Source organism: Rana temporaria, chromosome 13 (genome assembly GCF_905171775.1).
Source record: "Rana temporaria chromosome 13, aRanTem1.1, whole genome shotgun sequence".
Classification (NCBI taxonomy): Eukaryota; Metazoa; Chordata; class Amphibia; order Anura; family Ranidae; genus Rana; species Rana temporaria.
This window is the reverse complement of record NC_053501.1, coordinates 9656591-9681634: the sequence shown is the minus strand read 5'-3', so window position 1 is coordinate 9681634 and position 25044 is coordinate 9656591. Positions and strand designations below refer to the sequence as shown.

Sequence of the window (25044 nt, the reverse complement as noted above, 5' to 3'; positions counted from 1 at the left end):
CTGGCCAAAACAATCAATTTCAGTGGGGGGTTGAATAATTTTGAACACAACTGTATATGAGATAGATAGAGAGATAGATAGATGTGTTTTCCTGGAGTTCAGCTTTAGTAATATTACGGCACATAATTACTGTTTTTGAAAACGCCCCTTTAGAAGCTGATAATATTGTTCCTCCCCTTAGTACTTCATGTCTGTCAGAGGTAGGTAGTCCATATTTATAACACTGTACTGTCAACAGCATAGTAACAATTTTGCATCTTCTGTTAATCTAGGAGCTGAGAGAGGACAATGTGATTCTCATCGAGACGAAGACCATGCTGGAGGAGCAGTTGGCCTCAGCCCGGACGCGGACGGACAAACTGCACGAGTTGGAGAAAGAGAACCTTCAGCTGAAGTCCAAAATACACGACATGGAGCTGGTGAGGGACCCCATGGTTTAACCCATGACAGTACATGATAATTTTAGATGAGGGAAGATGAAATTTTAGAATAGACGGGCTTAACCAGCACCCAGGACTGAGCTCTGACATAAAAAAAAAAAAATATTGGAGGATCAAAGAAGCTTTTCCATCATTTTGAACCATGGACATACAGTGCCTTTGAAAAAGGATTCATACTAGGGTTGTCCCGATACCACTTTTTTAGGACCGAGTACAAGTACCGATACTTTTTTTTCATGTACTCGCCCATACCGCTGTGTGTTTCCCCGCCGCGCCTCATCATATATAGCCCCTCACCCTTGTCCGGGCACTTTGATAGACAGATCACCCATCCAATCCTGGGACGGGTGATCTGTCTGTCAAAGTGCCCGGACAAGGGGAAGGGGCTATATATGACGAGGCGCGGCAGGGGAACACACAGCTATTCAAATGAAAGCTGTATTGTTCCCCGCGCTGATCAACTAGACGGTGGCGGCTGGGGGGGGGGGTCTTGGCTTTCTCTTTTGAGGACTGCTCTGCTCCCCTCGCCGCCCGCTCTCCGCTCGCTCTCTCTCTGAAAAGAAAAAAAGTATTGGGTGAAGCATCGGGAGCATTTGCGTGAGTACAAGTGCTCGCGCAAATGCTCAGTATCGGTCCTGATACCGATACTAGTACATTGTTTACATTTTATTGGTCAGTGGGGGAATCCCGCTGACAGCTGAATGAACATGGCCTGAAAGTCTCCATTTCAGGTATCGGCGCATTTGCACGAGTACCGATACTCATGCAAATGCTTGGTATCAGTGCAACCCTACTGTTTAATACTACAGCATGCAAATGGATTTTAGGCAATTCTGCGTGTCCAACCTTGCTGGAACGACGTCCATACTTAACATTGGCTATGCCTCATATAGCAGGAGTAACGTTACGCCGGAAAAAGCCTTACGCAAACGACGTAAAAAAAAATTCCCCCGGGGCGCACGTACCTTTCTGAATCGGCGTATCCAGCTCATTTGCATATTCTACGCTGAAATAGACGGCAGCGCCACCTAGCGGCCAGCGTAAATATGCACCCTAAGATACGACGGCGTAAGAGACTTAAAGCGGAGGTTCACCCATAGCTTATACATTTTCCCCTTAGATTCCTGCTCGTTTTGTCTAGGGGAATCGGCTATTTGTTTTAAAATATGATCCGTACTTACCCGTTTACGAGATGCATCTTCTCCGCCGCTTCCGGGTATGGGCTGCGGGACTGGGCGTTCCTTCTTGATTGACAGTCTTCCGAGAGGCTTCCGACGGTCGCATCCATCGCGTCACGATTTTCCGAAAGAAGCCGAACGTCGGTGCGCAGGCGCAGTATAGAGCCGCACCGACGTTCGGCTTCTTTCGGCTACGAGTGACGCGATGGATGCGACCGTCGGAAGCCTCTCGGAAGACTGTCAATCAAGAAGGAACGCCCGCTCCCGAAGACCCATACCCGGAAGCGACGGAGAAGATGCATCTCGAAAACGGGTAAGTACGGATCATATTTTAATACAAATAGCCGATTCCCCTAGACCAAACGAGCAGGAAGCTAAGGGGAAAATAGAAAAAAAAACGAATTGGGTGAACTCCCGCTTTAAGCCAGTCGGATCTTAGCCTAATTTCGGCGTATCTTGCTTTCTGAATACAGAAAGAAGATACGCCGGCGCAGCTTTGAATTTACGCGGTGTATCAATAGATACACCGGCGAAAATTCTTTCTGAATCTAGCCCATAGTTTGCCCAGTATGGTGTGAAGGAAGTTGAGTGTCCTGCACAGAGCCATGACCTCAACCCTACTGAACACCTTTGGGATGAATGGGAATGTTGAGGGTGAGCCAGGTCTTCTCATCTAACATCCTTACCTGACCTCACAACTGGACCCAAATTCCCACTCCAAAATCTTGTGGCAGTCTCCCCAGAAGAGTGAAGGCTTTTATAGCTGCTAACAGGGATGGACTGACAACTCATGGGGCCCCCGGGCAATAGAAGATTATGGGGCACCCAGGTAATAGATTATGGGGCCACACAGTATACATACACACAGAATACACATAAACACACTGAAAAGGTACTGGAAAGGCTATAAAACACAGCTTTTTTACATACTGTCCCTGGTTTTACTGAGGCTGTTAACCATGATGGGGCCCCCTGGTGGCATGGGGCCCTCGGGCAGTGCCAGAGAGCCTAAATGGTCAGTCCGCCCCTGGCTGCTAATGAGGGCATCAACATATTATTGGTGATGGCTTTGGAATGGTATGCCCAGCAAGCTCGTATAGCATTGATGGTCAGGTGTCCACAACCTTTTAGCCATATATTGTTGACCTGGTAAATCTTCTATCTTGGCAGTAGTTATGAAATCCTTTATAAAGGACTGTATTACATTGTCAGGACCGTTTCTCGGATAAGAGCCGCATTGAGGAATTGCTGGAGGAGAACATGGTGCTGGAAATCGCTCAGAAGCAAAGCATGAACGAGTCTACTCAGCTGGGCTGGGAACTGGATCAGCTTTCCCGGAGCACCGATCTGTCTGACGGTGAGTGGCCAAAAGGTCAGGAGACGTTCACAAGATGTGGCGCTGCTGTTCTTCTGCAAAGCTTTCAATGTCTTTTAACATTTCTATAAAGCCATACCTCTCTCCTCATTGGAGCTCAGAGTCTACAGTATATGATTATATAAGGGGTGTCAAACTCAATTTTACTCAAATTTAAAGGCGTTGTAAAGGTACAATTTTTATTTTTCCTAAATAGCTTCCTTTCCCTTAGTGCAGTCCTCCTTCACTTACCTCATCCTTCCATTTTGCTTTTAAATGTCCTTATTTCTTCTGATAAATCCTCACTTCCTGTTCTTCTGTCTGTAACTCCACACAGTAATGCAAGGCTTTCTCCCTGGTGTGGAGTGTCGCGCTCGCCCCCTCCCTTGGACTGCAGGAGAGTCAGGACGCTCTCTACGTTGCAGATAGAGAAAGGAGCTGTGTGTTAGTGAGCGTCCTGACTCTCCCGTAGTACAAGGGAGGGGGCGAGCATGACACTCCACACCAGGGAGAAAGCCTCGCATTACTGTGTGGAGTTACAGACAGAAGAACAGGAAGTGAGGATTTCTCAGAAGAAATAAGGACATTTTAAAAGCAAAATGGAAGGATGAGGTAAGTGAAGGAGGACTGCACTAAGGCAAAGGAAGCTATTTAGGAAAAAAAATAATTATACCTTTACAACCCCTTTAGAATTGCTGAGATATTACGATTGCAAACTGTTGTAGTTGGCAGGATGGCCATTGGGGGGGGGGGGGCTACTTGCCTCCCCCCCCCCTATTTTCCCATCAAATTAAAGATATTAAAGGCTTTTTACATCCATTTCTGGATGGCTGCAAACATTTTAATTCAACGTGAAAGGCTATGCGTATCTTTTTACACCTGAGACTTGTAAGTCGGCAATAATGGTCCCGGCCTGCCAAATGTCCATACCCTTCATTTTTGTGCGTTTACAGGTGAGCTTTACTAAGAGAACAAGCTTATCCTGATCATTCCATTCGAGTCGTTTTTGAGTTCTGGGTCACGTAAGGGGACGGCGGCACCCTATGATGCAAACTTTAACCCTTTACATACTGAAGAACTAATTGTTGGTTGTGAGTGAAATGAGAATGCCAGACCGCCCCCTAGGTCAGTGTTCGGTGCTGAGTTTCACTAGAAGAATCCCAAATAAAGAAAAGGGATTGCGTGTCTGGTTTCTGGGATCGGGTTGTTTCTTAATTGCATGGCTTCAGATGCTGCGTAGAAAAGCGCTGGCGGAAAAAAAAAAATCCGTAGTGTACCATCTGACCACGTGTAGCACAGCAGCTCCCCCTAGTGACATCGGGTCAGTTATGTTCACGGCACCCGTCCTATGAGTTGTAAGGCACACTTGACTGCTAGGTGGGTTTCTTTTATTCCTGGTATGTGGAATTGAAAGATTTCTGTGGTAAGTTGGTGCATCTAAAGTAGAGTTAAACCTAATTAATTTGCCCGGAGTTTTCAGTGGAATATGCAAATTAGCTAGATACGGCGATCCACGAACGTACGTCCGGCCGGCGCATTTTTTTACGCCGTTTGCGTTTGGCTTTTTCCGGCGTATAGTTACCCCTGCTATGTGAGGCGTATCCTATGTTAAGTATGGCCGTCGTTCCCGCGTCGAATTTAAAAAATGCTACGTCGTTTGCGTAAGTTGTTCGCGAATAGGGCTTTGCGTAGAATGACGTCACCATTGTAAACATTGGCTTGTTCCGGTTTAATTTCGAGCATGCGCACTGGGATACCCCCACGGACGGCGCAAGGGGGCCCCCAGTTCCCCCCCCCCCCCCATGGGAATGAGTATACACAACACAAGTTTTTGACAATTCCTTTAATAAAAAAATTAAAACGTGTCTCACGTTGTAGATCCATAGTCCATCCCAACACCGCCGGACCTAAAAAAAAAAAAAAAAAAACCTTCAGCCTCATCGAAGCCTGTTCCTCCGTCTAACGTTTCGTAGATGGCTAAGGGGCGGAGTCACCAGATGACATCAACGGCTGTGGGAGTCTGGGTAAACCCAGCGCAGTGCACCTGCGCTTTCCTGCTGGATAGCTGAACTGAGCCATAGACTTCTATTGCATCTCACGAGAGCGGTGGACTTTCTGAAAGCACACCAAAACACTTACATTCATGAGTTTTGGTGCGTTTTCAGGAAGTGCACCAAACCCGCAAAATGTAATAGAAGTCTATGGCTCAGTGCAGCAATCCTGCAGGAAAGCATACTAGGCTGCACCTGCGGATCGGTGTGAAAGCAGGCTTATCGCCCTTTTTAATACGACTTATTCCAGCGTCTGCTGACATCGTTCTTCAGGCTACCAGAAGGGTCTCAATAGAAGTGCACTTGGTTTTACTCTGCCTGGGACAGGAGCCGGCGTTACAGAAGAAGCATCGGCTCTTGCGGCTTGTGCTCCCTTTACAGCCACATGCTTCCTCCGATGTCGTCTCCATGCACTCTGATGCTCTGAGATGGCGGGTCAGCAAGCCCAGATTGTGGGTTGCCAACCCGCCATCCCAGTACATGAGAGAACAGGCCACAGGTTGAGCACCCCTGATCTACACTATCTTGTAGTATCATCTCATGAGATCTGGGGTACTCGGCATTCCCCGGGATATTGTCCAGAAAATGTCACGTGTGCAGCATGGAAGCCAACAAAAAGGTGATTTATTTATTTGCAGCCATTTAGGGTGACGGCGTGGGCCCTTAACTGAACAAAGAACACATTTTTTAAGGCTATATGATTTATTGGGTGTAGTCCATGTTTGTAAAGTGCTGAATTCTCTCTTGTCTCAACAGCCAGAAAGTCGTTTGTGTTTGAGCTGAACGAGACGGCGTCCAGTCGGATCCTGAAGTTGGAGAAGGAGAACCAGTCGCTGCAGAACATCATTCAGGAGCTGAGGGAGGCTTCCATCAGCCTGGAGGAGAGCAGCCTGAAGGGCCAGGAGCTGGAGAATGAAAATCAGCAGCTTAGTAAGAAGGTTGGTTCCAGGAAATGGGAGATACTTCCAACCTTAAGGCTCTAAAGCAGTGGTGCTCAACTTTTCTAGTTCCCTGACCCCTTGATAACATTTCCCAAGCTGTGGGGACCCCTAGCAGTAAAATAATTTTTGTAGTGTGGGTGGTCAGCACCTAAGACAAGTAATTTGCGCCCCTAACCCACGGACATTTAGTGCTGCCTGAGACCCCTTATGGTACATTTTAGGATGTACCACGATTTCTTTGTGTTATCCTTTCTTTCCCTTTTATCTCTCTATCCTAATTTTTGTCCCCCCCCCCCCCCCCATCCCCATCTGTCTTTCTGGTTCTTTCTCTTATTCTTTCTCTCCCTTTTTCTTTGTTCCTCCCCCTCTTTTCCTCACCCTTTCATGTATTCTCTATTTTTATTCCTTCTCTTACTCCTTGGTGGGGGGAATGGTATCAGGGGCAGTGCTGGGGGGGGGGGGGGGGGGAGTTCTGATCGGCCAACTTAGATGCTCTTGATCAAGGTCATCTGCTGATCTGAGAACTGTAGTGGGGACTTTTATTGGCATATCTAATTACAGGTAGTGTTACTCACTGTGTCTCCAGCTCTGTGGTGTCTCGCAGCAGTGACACCTATGCCAAATTTAGGAGATCGGGTCTCCTCCAGCCCCTCCCACTTCACATTCCTCACCAGTCAGCTGACCTCTACTCTCTTCCCCCCCAGCCATGCCATGAACTGAATGGGCGGCTGCGACGAGGCTGAGTGGGCAGCCACAGGCTCCAGGAACAGTCCTGTTAGGGGGGTTGCGAAAAGGGCTGGAAGAGCGGTGCGGGCTTCAGGAACAGCCCAGGATTTGGTGACCCCTGGAAAATCCTCATTCGACCCCCAAGGGGGTCCCGACCCCCAGGTTGAGAACCACTGCTCTAAGGGGCTCTATGAAAATTGGAGAGGAGATAGCAAAGTCTTTACTCTGCATTGCACTTCACATTTTACGAGCCATTCGTGCTGGCTGCGGTGTAGAACCCAGTGTCTTTAGAACAGCAGTTCTCAACCCTATTGGGACTAGGGCCTGGTAAATTCTTCATGTCCCAACAGAAAGAAAAAGTACATGCCCAATAAAATGTACGGCTATGCCAAATATGCATCGAAATGCTGGATGGGGCTAGATATCACCATTGGGGGAGAAGCAGGGAGTTCTGGAGGGGACTCTGCAACAGATTTGGTAGCCCTATGGAGGGGGTGAGGTTTCTGGAGAGGACTGAGGTCTCTCCAGGAGGCTGAGAGATTGCAGGGACACTGTGGGAGTCTGGAGGCCACTGCAGGGGCTAGGAGCTACCATGGGAGGTTAGAAGGCACAGGGGGACACAGTATGGAGTTAGGAGGCACTATGTGGGGCTAAAGGCTTGCAGAAGCACTGTGGTAGAATAGAGGACACTGCAGGGGTTAGGAGGCACTGTGGGAGGTTGTGAGGCACAGTGGGACACTGCTGGAATTTTGGGGCACTAAATGAGGGTTGAGGCTCTGCAGCAGGCTGGGGAGTACTGTGTGGGGCTGGGTTTCTCTCCAGGAGGCGGGGGGCTTTGCAGGGGCATAATGGGAGACTGGAGGGTACTACGCTGTGGCAGGTTGGGAGGCACAGTTGCATGCTGTTGCAGGTTGGAGGCAGTATAGTTGGCTGGAGGTCTGCAGAAGTCTGTGGGAGCACTGTGGGCATGTATAGGAGGTTGAGGACACTATGGTGGGTGGAGGACCAGGAGGAAGTAGCCCAGTGAACCACTGCTTTAGAGTGTACTCTGCAAAATGCTGCTCCATGATAGGAGGCTAATGCTGGTCAGTCATGTGATTGGGATCCCAATGGTTCACACCAAAGCAACCAAAATGCAAAATTTAAATGTGGAACTGTACTTTGTTTTCCTTTAACTTTGGCGGTAGAAACGCCATTCTACTACTAATATATTGGGACTCCTTAAGACCCATTCACACTGACATATGGTTGAGAGTCCAGTTCAAATGTCATTCAAGATGGGAGTAAAAAGGGTGGCTAACATGTTTCGGGATCCTAACTGATCCCCCTTCATCAGGGCTTGTGCATGTGTGGGTTTGAATAAAGCTGGACTGACGGCAGCTATCCTGAGCTGGATTTCTATAGCATGGATTAGGGACCTGATGTGGATACCAGTCTTACATTTAGCAGTGTGGAATCCATGCACTTGTTTTTAGGCTGCTGCTTCATGTGCAAATCTTCTCTGCAAGGTTCCCGGTCCCTTCCTGGTGTTAAATTTGCATCACAATAGGGGTTAACAATTTTTGTTCTTCCAGCTAAACTGCATTCATGACAGTCTCATAATACCTCCCAACCGTCCCGGATTTCGCGGGAATGTCCCGCAATTCCCGTCAAAGCCAGCGTTCCCGTTCAACAACTTTGATCTGCGGACCCCCCCCCCGCTCAACACAAAGGTGATCCGTGGACCCCCCCCGCTCAACAACTGTGAACCCCCCCCCCCCGCTCACCAATGCTGATCCACGTAATTCCCCCCCCCCCCCCCCGCTCAACAACTTTGTTTAGGGGTATGCTGGGAGGTATGTAGTCTAACGGGGACCTACCGCTCCATGCCCTCTCATTCATTGAGGAAAAAGCCTGAACGTTGTTTACACTTTATGTAACAAGTTTTATAATGGCCCCATTTATCTTGTTGTCTGTTTTAAAAAAGATTTCCCTTTTAATGCCTTGAAAATGAAATGGTTTTGGTAATCAAAATTGTCATCTAAATTTGTTGACTCCTCAAAGTAGCCACCTTATGCAGTTTTACCACTACAAGGAAATAATATGGCTTTTTTTTTTTTTTTTCAGTTGTTCCCAAACAAACCTCTGTGAACTGAATTACATTCCATATTCTTTTTTTTCAGATCGAGAATCTGAACATGCAGATTGAGAAGGAGAGGCAGAGCAGTGCCGACTTGGAGAGTCTTGGTGAAGATCTTCTGAAAGAGAAGGAGCAACTTTCTCGGGTTCTGGAGAATATCAAGTCCGAGAAGGGCAAGCAGGTGGGCCTGGATAACTGTTAAAGTATAACTAAAAGCAAAACTTTTTTTAGGGTTAGAATAGAGTGAGGAGGGATTAGGACCCCTGTCAGGTTTTATTGCTGTCTGGGTCCCCATTGGGGAGACTCACCCTTTCTATCTGTTCTGTTTATCGTTATTCGTGAACGAAAATCCCAAATTTTGGGTTGCCCCTGGAAGATAAATAGAAGGGAAATCTTCCAATGAGATCACTGGTTTTGAGACTTTCCCAATGGGGACACTAACTTGGACAACCAGGGATTCCTTTACTTTTGAGGAATTTCTTCCCGTTTTTTTTTTTTTTTGGCTATGAGACAGAAAGTGAAGAGAAATCTTTCCAATTCGACCCAGTTCATTAAAAAACCTGACAGGGGTTATATCCCTCCCATTCTCTATCCCAGCGGTCTCCAAACATTAAAGGACAAGGGCCACAAATATTTGTGGGCTGAAAAAAAAAAAGTTTTACAACATTTTTTATGTATGAATACAATGCTTGTATTAGAATTATCTTTAAATCAGCCCCCCCCTTTACATCAGAAGTTTCTCCCTCCACCCCCTTTACATCAGAAGTTTCTCCCTCCACCCCCTTTACATCAGAAGTTTCTCCCTCCACCCCCTTTACATCAGAAGTTTCTCCCTCCACCCCCTTTGCATTAGAAGTTTCTCCCTCCACCCCCTTTACATCAGAAGTTTCTCCCTCCACCCCCTTTACATCAGAAGTTTCTCCCTCCACCCCCCTTTACATCAGAAGTTTCTCCCTCCACCCCCCTTTACATCAGAAGTTTCTCCCTCCCACCCCCAAAAATAAGTTTCTCCCTCCACCCCCCTTTACATCAGAAGTTTCTCCCTCCACCCCCCTTTACATCAGAAGTTTCTCCCTCCACCCCCCTTTACATCAGAAGTTTCTCCCTCCACCCCCCTTTACATCAGAAGTTTCTCCCTCCACCCCCTTTACATCAGAAGTTTCTCCCTCCACCCCCTTTACGTCAGACGTTTCTCCCTCCACCCCCTTTACATCAGAAGTTTCTCCCTCCACCCCCTTTACATGAGAAGTTTCTCCCTCCACCCCCTTTACATCAGAAGTTTCTCCCTCCACCCCCTTTACATCAGAAGTTTCTCCCTCCACCCCCCTTTACATCAGAAGTTTCTCCCTCCACCCCCCTTTACATCAGAAGTTTCTCCCTCCACCCCCCTTTACATCAGAAGTTTCTCCCTCCACCCCCCTTTACATCAGAAGTTTCTCCCTCCACCCCCCTTTACATCAGAAGTTTCTCCCTCCACCCCCCTTTACATCAGAAGTTTCTCCCTCCACCCCCCTTTACATCAGAAGTTTCTCCCTCCACCCCCCTTTACATCAGAAGTTTCTCCCTCCACCCCCCTTTACATCAGAAGTTTCTCCCTCCACCCCCTTTGCATCAGGAGTTTCTCCCCCCCCCCTTTACATTAGAATCTCTGTTTCACATCAGAAGCCTCCCCACCACTTCAGAGCCCCCCTTTCATCAGGATTTCCACCAGAAGTCTGCTAATCTGAATCCTAGAGTCTGAGAATACACCACTGACCCAGGCAGGAGGCAAGATTAAACCTCGTAGTGGGTCATAGTTTGGGGAGCCCTGTTCTATCTAAAATAAAAAAAGATTTCTCTTATCGTCCATGGACGGACACAGCTCCTTAAATCCTGACAAGTGGGTTATGTTCCCTGTTTACAGGAGAGGACTAGGGAACATAACCCACTTGTCAAGACTTAAGGAGCTGTGTCCGTCCATGGACGTCAGAGAAAATAATTTTACAGTGAGGACAAAAAGTCCTATTTTCTCTTATCGTCCATGGATGGACACAGCTCCTTAAGTCTTGACAAGTGGGTTATGTTCCCTAGTCCTCTCCTGTAAACAGGGAACATAACCCACTTGTCAAGATTTAAGGAGCTGTGTCCGTCCATGGACTCGGAGAAAAGGATTTTACGGTGAGTACAAAAAATCAAATTTTTCCCTTTAATAGTCCCAAATGTTTGTGTAAATATTATGTGCTTTGTTTTACAGATTAAAGAGCTGGAACAAGAAAACAAGCACCTCTCCCAGGCGATGGCGGCTCTACAACAGAGAGCGCAAGACCACACCGATTCCAGAGTGAAAGATGTGGAAATGGAAAATAAAATGCTGCATGAAACCATCACCGACACCAGCAGTAAGCTGAACGAAGTGGAACATGAAAAGAAGCAGCTACAGAAGGTCTACGATCTGGTGAAGGAGAAGGTGGAGAGGGTAGAAGACATGGGCAAGGAAATCCATCGGCTAGAGAAGCAGAATGAAGCGTTGACCAAGAAAGTGTCCTCTGTGAGGATCGTGGAAGAGAAGGTGGAGGCTCTCGAGAAGGAAAACGGAAAGTTAGAAGGCGAAAATAGAATCCTAAAGAAATCTCTGGACACTTTGCAGAACGTTTCAATTCGTTTGGAGGTGTTGGATAGTGAGAACAAACAGTTGGATGAGGAGAACCTGGAACTGAGGAGAGCAGTTGAAGCCATGAGGTTCTCCTGTACAAAAATAACGCAGATTGAGAGAGAAAATGCCGATCTTCATAAAGAGAAAGAAGAGCTGCAGAAGAACGTCGAAGTGCTAAAGGCCTTGGGAAAGAAGTCCGAACGCCTGGAAGTCAGCTACCAAGGCCTGAGCGAAGAGAACTGGAGGCTTCAGCAGATGCTTGAGGCTGGAAACAAGAAGCTCCAGGAGCTGCAATCCGAGCTTCAGGACACCGAGAAGGAAAACAAAGAGCTTCAGAAGACTTTGGAGGAATTTAGGAATTCCAACAAGAGACTGGAGCGGCTGGAACAAGAGAAGAAAACGATGGACCAGGACTTGACCCAACTGGAGAAGGACAAGAAGATGTTGGACAAGGAATCAAAAAGGCTGTGGCAGCAGGTGGAGCTTAAAGATGCCATCTTGGACGACAACACTGTGAAGCTGGCCGACTTGGAGAAAGAAAACCGAACACTAGAGAAGGAGGTTTCCAAGCTACGAGAATCCTCTTCTAGAACTCGAGAGCTCGAGAAGGAGAGCAAAGATCTGCTGCAGCAGCTGACCGTAGATAAAAGAACACTAGCAACGCTGAGAGAGGTATGCAGAACACTGAATAATAAGTCTAGTGTTTTTTTTTTGTCTTGCTAAGGGTAAACCCCAAAATAGACGCACATTATCCCGACATTTTATTAGAAAAATTAAGAGGAAGAAATGGGACTATAGTGGTGCTTGATTATGTAGTACCATAACAATGGAAAACGTAAATACAATTTGAATACAAAATGCAAAGAGATTTATTTTTTAATTATACAAAATTGATAAAAAGTAGAGCGATAACACAATAAAGGTCATTCACAATAAAGTGGTTTCGAGTAGTGGTTGCATTAAAGATTTAGTTGTGGGTTGAGTAATCATACGTTATCCCGACATGTTTCGCCTTTAAGCGTCATCGGGGGATGTATGTGGTTGACGCATACATCCCCTAAGGAAGCATAAAGGCGAAACATGTCGGGATAACGCATTAAAGATTTTGGGTTGAGTAATCATATGTTATCCCGTGTAAGAAGTTTCAGGTAGTCGCAAATGACCTCCCTAGACGCTTCTGTTATATCATCTTTGTGTCTGCTTTTGATTCAGACTTTTTCTTGCAGGATCTGGTATTGGAAAAGCTGAAGACCCAACAAATGTCTAGCGAGTTGGACAAGCTGAGCCTGGAGCTGGAAAAGATCGGGTTAAATAAAGAGCTGATGCTGCAAGACGAGAACAGCAATGCTGAGAAGTAAGGGGCATCTAACACCTACTGCTAATTAAGTTTGCACCACGGCTTTGGGCTTTAACCCCCTTACCATATTATCTGCATCCTGTAGATCAGGGGTCTCCAAACTTTCTAAACAAAGGGCCAATTTACTGTCCTCCAGACTTCAGGGGGGCTCGAATGTGGCCATGTATTCTATGTTTCATTTTGGAACTAGAAGCCTGCAAGAAGTCAGGCTCCCAGTTTTGAGACTTAAAATTAATAAATGTAGCGCTTTGTGTATAAACCTATGAATATCTAATGAAATATAATCACATGAATATCTAATGAAATATAATCACATGAATCATAACATGAGTGATAAATAGTCCATAAATTAAATTGAATAAATAAAGTCTTGAGACTTGGCTGTGACCGGCAGGTCTCGGTCTCCGAACCACTTTCATTCCCAACCCTGTGGTCACATGGGTTTGTTTGTAAAAGGACAGGTGATCCTGTTGGACACCTAGGGGGAGGAGCTGGAAGCCGCCATGGAGGAGAAAACTCAGACGAACCGCTGCACCGCGCTACCTGCCACCCGTCACAATGCAAGCAGCGGGGGGGGGGGGGGGGGGGTTGGGGTGGGTGCCGCTCAAGGGGGGGTTGGTTGTTTGCCAGCCACCACTGCCTAATACAGTGTTTCCCAACTCCAGTCCTCAAGGCACATCAACAGGTCATGTTTTCAGGATTTCCCTCAGATGAAACGGCTGTGGTAATTACTAAGGCAGTGAAACTGATCAAATCCCCTGTGCAAAATAATGGAAAGCCTGAAAACATGACCTGTTGGTGTGCCTTGAGGAGTGGAGTTGGGAAACACTGGCCTAATAAAGTGAACGGCGAGTGTAGAGATCCTACAAGAAAATCCATTTCCACTAGTCCAGCACATGCCTTATGCCGGCCATACAGGGTTCGAATTTCGATCAAAAAAAAAACGAACTTTCTGATTTTGAAAAGAAACTTTGTTCGAAATTTGACCGCGTATGGCCTGCTTTAGAGCTGTATAAACCCTCGGCAAAGGGGGATCTCCAAAGCTTGATGGATTTTTATGGAAGGAAATGTTAACCTAGACTTTAAACAATTTGTGTCCGGTGCTTTCCTCTTTGCATGCCAAGCTCTACATCACAATGTCTGGCCGTGGATAGAGGAACCGCTCATTAATGTGTTTTTGTTTTGCAGGAAGTACAAGATCCTGGAGAGCAAAATTGAATCAACACTAAAGACCACTTTGGCTGTTAAGGAAAGCAAAATCCTGGCTCTGGAGAGTCAAGTGGACGAAGTCCGGAGCTTCAACCAGCAACTGCAGAATGAGCTGAATTCGGTACGATGTGCACATGGGGAGTTTGTATCAAGGATTTTGTACAGAAAATAAAATAAGTATCCATCAGGCCAAAGCTAAACTTGAGTTGTTTCCAAGGATTTCTGCATGCTCGGACACCTTGCCTGCAGGGCTGATCCTAGGCAGGTGCGTGGGGTGCAGTGCACCCAGGCGCCACAGAGGTGGGGGCACTGAAGTGCCAGAGTGCTCCCCTCCCTCCCTCCTCCGCTCCTTGTCTGTGTCCAGAGGCGGCTCTCTCTGCCGGTCACCGCCGCCGCCACTGTGTTTTTTGCCCAAGCCCATCCCCCTCCCTCCTCCTGTCAGAGGAGGAGAGTGAAGTAGCGGCTGTCTCTGTGTGGAGAGAGTTCAGCCGTGCAGTGACGTCACTGGGGGGGGGGGGGGTGCTCCGTGCCTGACGTGTTTTCTTTGTCCCTATTAGGGAAGCATCTCTGTGTTTGAGTTGTTGCCATTGAAACATTTGTAAAGGGGATGAGTTGGATAAGATGACCACGCCCACGTGGGGGCGCCAGAAATATTTCTGCACCCAGGCGTCTGTGACCCTAGGATCGGCCCTGCTTGCCTGTCCTTGTGCAGTGAGGAAGCCTTACAAGATCTTATTATGTGCCATCTGGTCCTGATTCCCTCTTCATTTTATTTGATAATCCATCATCTGTAAGACTATAACCCTTAAGCTGGCGTTCTGTCGAGAAGTGCCACCCATCAAATAGTGCCCGCGCATGCGCAGTGACGTGCCAGGGCGCAAACGCACACCATAGGAGGTATCACTTAATGGGAGATACCATTTCACAAGCACAATTGAAGCCTACACAAACAGCGGGGGGGAGACCGTAGTTCTCACATTGTGCCTCGCTGTTGGCCGCCCTTCAGCAGCAGTGAAGCACAATCTGAGAACTACGGTTCCCCCCCCCCCCCCGCTCTTTGTACAGGTTTAAATTGTGCCTTTGAAATGGAATCTCCCATTGAGCTATACCTCTTACGATGTGCGCATGCGCCATGGTTTACGTCAGCCCAGCTGATCGGCATATCAGCTGTTGTGCTATGACGTACGGTGCATGCGCCGTTCGTCCCGGGCACTATTCGAAGAGGGGGCACTTCTCGAAAGAACACCGGCTTTAGACCTTTTGCCCCGCCCCCCAGCTCAAATCCTCTCTCTCCCCATATACCCTCAGCACAAACCCCCCCCCAAAAAAACTTACCCCCTCCCAGCACAAATCCTCTCCACCTATTCAAAATTCTCCCCAATCATCTCTACTAGCATAAATCCCTCCCCATAAAAAAAAAAAAATTCAGATCTTGGCACAAATCCCCCCTCCCTACCATATTACCTTTTTTCTAGCACAAATCCTCTTTACCCATCCCCCCTTTCAACACAAATCCCCCAATCACCCCACCCCCTACTCAAATTTTCCCTCCTACAACAATTCTTACCCCCTACCACCCTCCTCCAAATTCCCCCTTCCAACACAAATTTCCTCCCCACCCAATCTGCTCATGGTGCCCCCCTACCAAGGGCAGACTGACCATTGGGGCACTCGGGCACTGCCCGAGGGCCCCATGCCACTAGGGGGCCCCATCAGGGTTGCCTGGCTCAGTAAAATCAGGGACAGTGTGTAAAAATCTTCTTTTTTTTTTTTTTACATCTGTCCCTGATATGTCCGAAACCAAAATGCTATTGATGTGAAAGTCCCGAGATTTAGGCTGCCCCGCCTCTGCACTGCCTCCTGGCGTTGTGGCCATCTGTAAGCCCAGGGGCCCCATACTTTTCTATTGCCTGGGGGCCCCATGAGTTGTCAGTCCACCCCTGCCCTACCCCACATGATACCACAGTTCCCAAGGAAAGCCGCCACTCCTGTCCACCCCTTGTCCCGGCCCCTGCCGGTCTGTACCTGACAGGTACTCTTTACGGAAACGTTTGCTTCTTTATGGCAAAGTAATAAGAACTTCCACGAGACGCTCAAAGTGTGAAATGTTGAGGAAGGCCAGGGAGGGGTTAATGTTCCAGGTCATTTTTGTAAGCGTCTAAGACCCCAGCGCCCGTGTACAATGCACAGGAAATATAATTAGCGAGGGAGCAGGATGGATACCGATATTCAGACGCGGCAATGGGCTCTCCGCTTCCCTCTGGAATTATAAACGGCCTGAGAAAAGCGTGAGAACTCCATATTGTACCCGCATCACACAGAATGCCAGACAATGCCAGGGTGAGACAATAGATCAGAGAGGTCCGGGTACTTCACCACCGCGTGCAAGGCAAAAAAAAAAACACGTGACAAAACCCAACAACCAATCGGCAATCACCTCTCCCGGTTTTGCCTGCTTGAACCTGATAAACTGCCGGTTCTGGCCAGCTCAGTAGATTGCTTTAAAAAAGTTCCTAAATGTACAGAATATACCGTATTTATCGGGGTATTGCACGCTCCCGCGTATAGCGTGCACCCCCAACCTGGAAAGGAAATTTCAGAAAAAAAAAAAATACTTGGTTTGAATGCCACTCGTCGGTGTCTTGCCCGGCGTCCGTCTGCGGCCTCGATGGTGTCCTCCCACGCTGTCTCTCAGTCGAATTCCCGCGCTGAGTTTGAACTGCGCCACCGACATATACCGAGCGCAGTACACTCAGGCACGCTCAGCCACGCTCAGCTTCTCACGCATAAAGGCTAGAGCGTGACAGCGAGAGAAGCCGAGCCTGGCCGAATGTACCCGAGTGTACTGCGCTCGGTATATGTCGGCGGCGCAGTTCAAACTCAGCGCGGTAAACCGGCATCGGCGTATATCGCGCCCCCACGATTTTCCCCTTATTTTAAGGGGAAAAAAGTGCGCGGTATACGCCGATAAATATGGTAACTGGATAGTGACATTTATAGGTAGAGTTGATCCGGGGGAAATCCGATCGCCTCTCGGGGGATCAGGAAGGAATTTTTTCCCGTGCTGGAGCAAATTGGATCTCATGCTTTGCTGGGGTTTTTCACCTTCCTCTGGATCAGCTGTGGGTATTGAATTGTATGATTTTTTTTATTTTTTTTTATTTAAATTTTTTCAAATATTTTACTTAAATCGGGAAAAGACAGATCCAGGATATCACAACCAAAGTACACAGACAACAGTGCGTCCAATTGTCTAACAATAGTAGACCCAATGGTAAAACCACAAAAAACGTCATGAAAACAATATCGAAGACAATTTTAAATGTGGATGCATCCCGTCTGCACTCACTTTAACCGCTTGCCGACCAGCCGCTTGTCCCTGGTTTTACTGAGGCTGGCAGCCCCGATGGGGCCCCCTAGTGGCATGGGGCCCTCGGGAAGTGCCCGAAAGCCGGAATGGTCAGTCCGTCCCTGTCCAATCGTGTGTACACGGAAAAAAAATCCAAAGTACAAACATGCATGCTCTAAACCAGAGATCCTCAAACTATGGCCCTCCAGCTGTTGTAGAACTACACATCCCATAAGGCATTGTAACACAGTGACATTCACAGACATGACTAGGCATGATGGGAATTGTAGTTCCTGAACAACTGGAGGGCCGTAGTTTGAAGACCCATGCTCTAAACCAATGCGAACCATAGCACAACATTAGCAGAAGTTGCCCAAAGGGTGGCGCTTAAGAGTTGAAAAACCACGTTGTTTCGCGTTTGTTGGCTGAAAAAGTTTTGCCGTCTGTATGCAGAAAAAGTTCACGGCTAACACCCTTCAGACAGAATTCCTTGAATTTGTCCGATGGAAATTCGATTTGTGTGTACGAGGCTTTACAGTTGTATCTGAAGGCAACTTCTTCTTTTTTTTTTTTTTTTCATGGGCATGGATGGAGTGGTGAAGAGGTTAGACCCTCTGTCTTGTCTTGTATGTGCCCCAATGGGAAGATTTGTCCCCTCTATTTGTCTGGGTTACCATTGTCACCAGAGAGAACATCCAAAAATGTGAGTTTCCTCTAAAAGAGGTATAGAGGGGAAATTGTCCAACCATTTTATTTTTATTATTATTGTAAAATGACAATACATTTTCTGATTCCAATAGGGAGGGACAACTGTCCAAAAAAAGGGGGCTTTTATATCATGTAATCCTAACCTGCTGTTGTGTCATCTTCCTTCAGAGGAAACAAGAAGTCATCCTGCACAGCCAGAATGCTGCGAGGAACCCGCAGGAGCCTCAGGGGAAGCAGGAGCGTGACGTCCGCAGGATGGACAGCATGGAGAAGGGGCAGCGGGAGACCACGCGGGAGCTGTTTAAGCTGAAGGACCGAGCGATCGAGCTGGAGAGAGATGTAAGCTCTGTTGCCAAGAATTACGCTGCCTCTGCTCTCTAGTAGAGGAACCCTTGAAATAACTTTCAGGTCTTTAGAAACCCCTGCTAAAAAAAATATATACCGTATTTATCGGCGTATACCGCGCACTTTTTTGCCCTTAAAAACAGGGCAAAATCGTGGGTGCGCGATATACGCCGATACCCGCGCTTTGTTCAAACCACTGCACCGACATATACCGAGCGCAGTACACTCGGGTATAGTTGGGCAGGCTCGGCTCCTTTTGCGGTCACGTCGTGTGCGTCCTGTACGTTGTTTACGTGAGAGGAGCCGAGCCCACCCAACTATACACGAGTGTACTCCGCTCGATATATGTCGGCGCAGTGGTTCGAACAGAGCGCGGGAAGCAGGGATCGAGCGGGGATGGCCGCAGAAGGACGCTGGACCGGACGAGGCCGCCGATGGACGCGCTGGACGACGGGCAAGACACCGACGAGGGGCATCCAAACTGTAAGTATTTTTTTTTTTGCAGGTTCAAATTCGGGGGTGCACGCTATACGCCCGATAAATACGGTATATATTTTTAGTAATAATAAAATTACTACTGACAAAACGATGATCTTTGTAATGGCCAAGAAATCCAGAATGTGAATATTATTGGGGGGGTATTTATAAGTTAAAAGGGGGGGGGGGAAGTCGCGATGTCTTTTTCCCATGTACATTCATTTGGCATTTTCCTGTGCTGGTTAAATGTTTTACACTTGATTTTTTTTTTTTATGAAAAGTACTACATTTGGCCACTGGGTGGCGATAACCTAATACTAAACGCACACCGTCTAACCACTTCAGCCCCGGAAGATTTGGCTGCCCAACGACCGGGACATTTTTTGCGATTCGGCACTGCGTCACTTTAACTTATAGCAAAAATATTGTTTTTTTTTTTTCAACATTTTTGCTCTATTTTTGTTTATAGAGCAAAAAATAAAAACCGTGATCAAATACCACCAAAAGAAATCTCCATTTGTGGGAAATTCAGTTTGGAAACCACGTCGCACGACCGCACAATTGCCAGTTAAAGCAACGCAGTGCAGAGTCGCAAAAAGTGTCCCGGTCTTTGGCCAGCCAAATGGTCCGGGGCTTAAAGTGGTAGTAAAGTCTTTACTACCACTTTTACCTACAGGTAAGCCTATAATAAGGCTTACCTGTAGGTATAAAGAATATCTCCTAAACCTGTATGGTTTAGGAGATATTCCCCTCGCAATGCGCCGCTGATTGTAGAGGCGCATGCGCAGCGGGGATCCTCGGCTAAAGGGCCGGCAGCCGCCGGACCTTGCCGGAATGAAATCTCCCGCGCGGGAGTGACGATATCGCCGATCCAGCCAATCACAACGCTGGAGCGGCGATACCCGGAACACACGCCGAGGCAAGATGACATCTCGCTCGGCGTGGACCAGGTAAGTTCTCTACACCTCGTTTTAAGCTAAGTATTTCATAATGAGCTAGTATGCACGACCGCACAATTGTCAGTTAAAGCGACGCAGTGCCGAATCGCAAAAAGTGGCCCGGTCTTTAACCAGCCAAATGGTCAGGGGCTGAAGTGGTTAATTATCCACCCCCATTGTGTTTAGCTGGTTAGTGAGCATGGAGGAGGAGGGAAGAAGTGGACTGTCATTTACCACTGTTCCCGATGACAGGGAACAGACGATCAGTGACATGTCACTAGGAAGAACGGGGAGATGTGTTTACACTGACATCTCCCCGCTCTTCAGCTCCGTGACCCGATCGCGGGACACCGGCGGACATAGAGTCCCCGGGCACGGTCACGGAGGGCACCGCACGCGACCACACAGCTGGAAAATTAAAGGGGACGTATATATATATTTGCCCAGCCGTGCCATTCTGTCGACGTATATCTGCGTGTGGCGGTCCTTAAGCGGTTAAGTTGTATCAGTTTTATGTTGTGTGTTTTGGGGTGACACTGTATGGCCGGGTAAAGTCCGCTGATCCTCTACTTGTGTGTGCGGTCAGAACGCAGGGTTACAAGCGGAGAGGAACTTGATGAAGGAGCAGCAGCGCCACCTGGAGGCCCAGAACCTGTCGCTGAACAATCAGATGGGGACACTACAGAAGCAAGTCTCCTTCCTCCAGGAGCACAACACGGCGCTGCAGACACAGACCGCAAACCTGCAGGTGAGACAAAGTGGCATTTAGTACGACAGGTGAAGGTCCGAGTAATTCTGATTGGTCGGTTCTGAGCTTTGCTTTACAAGTGAGCTATCGGGTCTTCTGTATCCTAAACACAATTTGGGAAAGGGTCTTGAAGACTCTTGTATGACTGCGCATGATTGCTGCTGTTTTACACGGCAGCCAATGACCGCTGATCACATGATGTAAACAAAGAATCTTAATTTTTATATTTTCTCTTCGCGCTAACAGCGCAAGGAGAAAAAAAAGCCGATCACCGGCTTGTTTACAAGGGACATTGGTCCCAAAGAGGAAGGAGGCACATCAGCCTCATCAGTGCCCATAAAAACCGCCTGCCAGTGCCCACAGTGCCACCTATCAATGCCCATCTGTGATGCCAATCAGTGCCACCTAGTAATGCTGCCCGTCAGTGTAACCTATCAGTGCCCATTATTGCCACTCATCAGTGCCCATCACTGCCACCTGTAGTGATCCAATTGTAGTGTATTTGGTGGATCTTCCCATACAGAATAAATGTAGTAATATAGAAAAGGTATAGTGTCCAGTCCTCTTAGATAATTGATATCTTAGATATTATATGATGACTATAAATTAGGTTGTTCCGCAACAACACACAGGCTCTCCAGAGAACGTATTTTAATTAACTTCCAATAACAAACAAAGTCCAAATTCCACAGATGATACAAATCCAACAGAGTATATAATTCAAAGTCTCATCTTAAAGAATATATATTCTGATCACTTCCAGACCAACATATATTCATGTGGAGAATACATAGGGGTATATTCTCTGAGTGACAAGGCTCAACTCCCAAGTTTATATTCCCCCATCCACTGAATAGCTGAGCAATTTGATTGGTCGTCTTTGATCTACATCCTGTCTTTCAGAGTGACAGGTAATTGTCACTTCCAGCCGGAGTCACTAATTAGTATTAGGGAGCTAATTGGTATACATCCTTGCATACCAATAAGCTCCCTCTAATAAGTAATTAGATGACATGTGGCTTGAGTAATAGTTTGATTAGTTTGATGTGTAAAAACAGATTCATCCTGTCTCTTTGAATTACAGGTTTGAAATCTGGCCTGATCAATTTTGGACTTATAACACAATAATACGACATATATATATATAAATCATTCCACATATATTACAACATATTCCCCCACTTGAGTCGGTTCTAACTACTAGAACTGACTCATAATTCGAACAACAAACATCATTATGTTTTGAGGTACTGGATGCTTTACAATGGCTCATATGAAAACATTAAGTTGAGACTGGTTACATCTCTCTTCACCAACCTTTGAAATATCCCCATGAAACAGTTATTAGATAATATAACTTTAGACCATGACTGGAAAAGGATTCAGTAAACATCCGTGGCCCGTATAGCTGTTGGGCCTAATTTCAAAGATTGCTCTTTTTCTTTTGTAAATCACATCACGTGAGGGGTGTACTTACTTTTGTGAGATACTGTGTGTGTGTGTCCTTCATTCCATTTTGGCTTTTTCCAGGTGGAGAGCTCAGCGTCTGGCTCCCAGAATGTGTCGCTAAAGTCTGAGCTGGCCAAGCTGCAGAGCCAGCTGTCGGCACTAGAGGGCGAGAGTGAGAAGGCTCTGCGTCGGAAGGAAGAGGTGAAGGCCCGTTCAGATTCGCTGCTGCGGGACCACGAGCACTTGGTGTCTCTCTATGAACGCCAGTCCGCAGAATACGAGGGGCTCATCGGCCAGCATAGCGCTCTGAAGACGCAGCACAAAGGACTGGAGCAGGCTCACCGCGGCCTGGAGGAGAGGTGGGTAGCCGGAGGAAGGGGGAAGAGAAGCTGGGTCCGGGTAGGTCGCTGTATAATTCTTCATGCAATTTCCTTTTCCTCTCGCACAGCTACAACAATCTGTTGAAATACAAATCTGAGCTGGAAGAGCGAGACAAGACATTGCGCCAAGAGCGGGAGACTCTGCAAGAGGAGAAGAGGAAGAATCTGATCGCGGCCAGCGAAAACGAGCGACTTCAGCTCGAGCTGGACAGGTGAGCCACCGCGCCCACTGCCTATCTTGTTCAAACCTAAAGCCTCGCGCACACGATCGGATTTTACGCGGACAAAGCGTATGGCGTTTGTCCGAAGGGCGTTGGCCGTAAACTTGCATTGCATTGCATTGCATACAAACGTGTTTTTTCAGCTCTTTAGCGCCACCCTTTGGGCAACTTCTGCTAATGTCGTGTTATGATTAGCATTGCTCCTGAGCATGCGTGTTTGTACTTTTGTTTTTTTTCTTCCCGAATACAAAATTTTAAAGCATGCTATCCCACATTTGTTGTCGGAAAATCCAACCACAATTGTCCGATGGCGTATACAAACGGTTGGCTTTTCTGACAAAAGTCTGGCATCACACAATTCCCGTCGGAAAGATGGACAGAGTATGGCAAGGTTTCTTTTCACTTCCTGTCCTGAAGATATAACAGGAAGTGAGGGGAAATCCCCTTTAAAAGGGGTTGCAAAGATTATGGCCCGGATTCAGATACATTTGCATATCTTTCGGCGGGCGTAGCGTATCTCAGATACACTACGCCGCCGTAACTTACAGCGGCAGGTCCCGTATTCAGAAAGAACTTGCGCTGTAAGTTAAGGCGGCGTAGTGTAACTGGGCCGGCGTAAACCCGCCTAATTCAAATGTGGAGAAGGTGGGTGTGTTTTATGTTAATTACTCTTGACCCCACGTAAATGACGCTTTTTATGAACGGCGCATGCGCCGTCCATGGACGTATCCCAGTGCGCACGCTCCAAATTACGCCGCAAAGCCTCATTGGTTTCGACGTGAATGTAACTTACGCAAAGCCCTATTCGCGAACGACTTGCGCAAACGACGCAAAATTCGACGCTGGCCCAACGTCCATACTTAACATTGGCCACGCCTCATATAGCAGGGGTAACTTTTCCCCTGGAAAAAGCCTTAAGTAAACGACGTAAAAAAAATGCGCCGGGCGGACGTACGTTTCTGAATCGGCGTATCTTCCTAATTTGCATATTCAACGTGGAAGTCTAGGGAAGCGTCCCTAGCGGTCAGCGTAAATATTGCACCCTAAGATACGACGGCGTAGGAGACTTACGCCGCTCGTATCTAGGCAACATGGAGGCGTATTTGATTCTATGAATCAGACGCCGAGATGCGACGGCCCGCACTCAGAGTTACGACGGCGTATCTGGAGATACGCCGTCGTAACTGCTTTCTGAATCCGGGTATATGGTGAGTGACATGGTGGCCATACACACTTTGGTTTGTGGCCGTTGGACATAAAGGGATTTACGTAAAAAAAAGAAACAAAGATGGACCGGAGTCATTTCTTCCCGCTGTGATTTTGTCCTCCTCGGTCCTCGATGGTGTCCTGACCCCGTGATCACTGTCTATGTTGCAGGTTGAAGTTCCTCCACGGGGAATTACAAGGGGAGTACAACACTCTACACAAACACACCAAGGAGATGAAGAGCTCGTTCAACAATGCCCAGATGGAGCTGAACCGCTGGCAGGCCCGCTTTGATGAATTAAAGGAGCAGCACCAGACGATGGACATCTCTCTCACCAAGCTGGACACCCACTGCGAGGTACAACAGGCCGACATCAGTCAGGTTTAGAGGGTTCCTCCAACCAGTATTTGGATGCTGGAGAATTCAACCAACCGATCGTTCCCACCATTCCTGTGCTGCGTTCCCGGGTCTGTATCCCTGCTGTGCCCATTATGAGGGGTTCCCACCATGCCTGTGCTGCGTTCCCGGGTCTGTATCCCTGCTGTGCCCATTATGAGGGGTTGCCACCATGCCTGTGCTGCGTTCCCGGGTCTGTATCCCTGCTGTGCCCATTATGAGGGGTTCCCACCATGCCTGTGCTGCGTTCCCGGGTCTGTATCCCTGCTGTGCCCATTATGAGGGGTTGCCACCATGCCTGTGCTGCGTTCCCGGGTCTGTATCCCTGCTGTGCCCATTATGAGGGGTTGCCACCATGCCTGTGCTGCGTTCCCGGGTCTGCATCCCTGCTGTGCCCATTATGAGGGGTTCCCACCATTCCTGTGTTGCGTTCCCGGGTCTGTATCCCTGCTGTGCCCATTATGAGGGGTTGCCACCATCCCTGTGCTGCGTTCCCGGGTCTGTATCCCTGCTGTGCCCATTATGAGGGGTTGCCACCATGCCTGTGCTGCGTTCCCGGGTCTGTATCCCTGCTGTGCCCATTATGAGGGGTTGCCACCATGCCTGTGCTGCGTTCCCGGGTCTGTATCCCTGCTGTGCCCATTATGAGGGCTTCCCACCATCGATGTGCTGCGTTCCCGGGTCTGTATCCCTGCTGTGCCCATTATGAGGGGTTCCCACCATCGCTGTGCTGCGTTCCCAGGTCTGTATCCCTGCTGTGCCCATTATGAGGGGTTCCCACCATGCCCGTGCTGCGTTCCTGGGTCTGTATCCCTGCTG

At 47.8% G+C, this 25044-nt stretch overlaps 1 protein-coding gene across 2 annotated transcripts in view; it reads left to right on the top strand.

The window, feature by feature from the left end:
* The window catches only part of CCDC88C (coiled-coil domain containing 88C), a 150168-nt gene that overhangs the window by 92299 nt on the left and 32825 nt on the right, over positions 1-25044 (top strand). For both annotated transcript variants that reach the window (XM_040332983.1, XM_040332984.1), the window contains exons 11-22: positions 273-419; positions 2831-2975; positions 5780-5961; positions 8853-8990; positions 11043-12113; positions 12668-12795; positions 13987-14128; positions 18233-18403; positions 20411-20572; positions 22103-22380; positions 22470-22613; positions 24000-24186. In XM_040332983.1, coding sequence (XP_040188917.1) covers positions 273-419; positions 2831-2975; positions 5780-5961; positions 8853-8990; positions 11043-12113; positions 12668-12795; positions 13987-14128; positions 18233-18403; positions 20411-20572; positions 22103-22380; positions 22470-22613; positions 24000-24186 — 2895 coding nt within the window. The remainder of the gene's footprint in view (positions 1-272; positions 420-2830; positions 2976-5779; positions 5962-8852; positions 8991-11042; positions 12114-12667; positions 12796-13986; positions 14129-18232; positions 18404-20410; positions 20573-22102; positions 22381-22469; positions 22614-23999; positions 24187-25044) is intronic.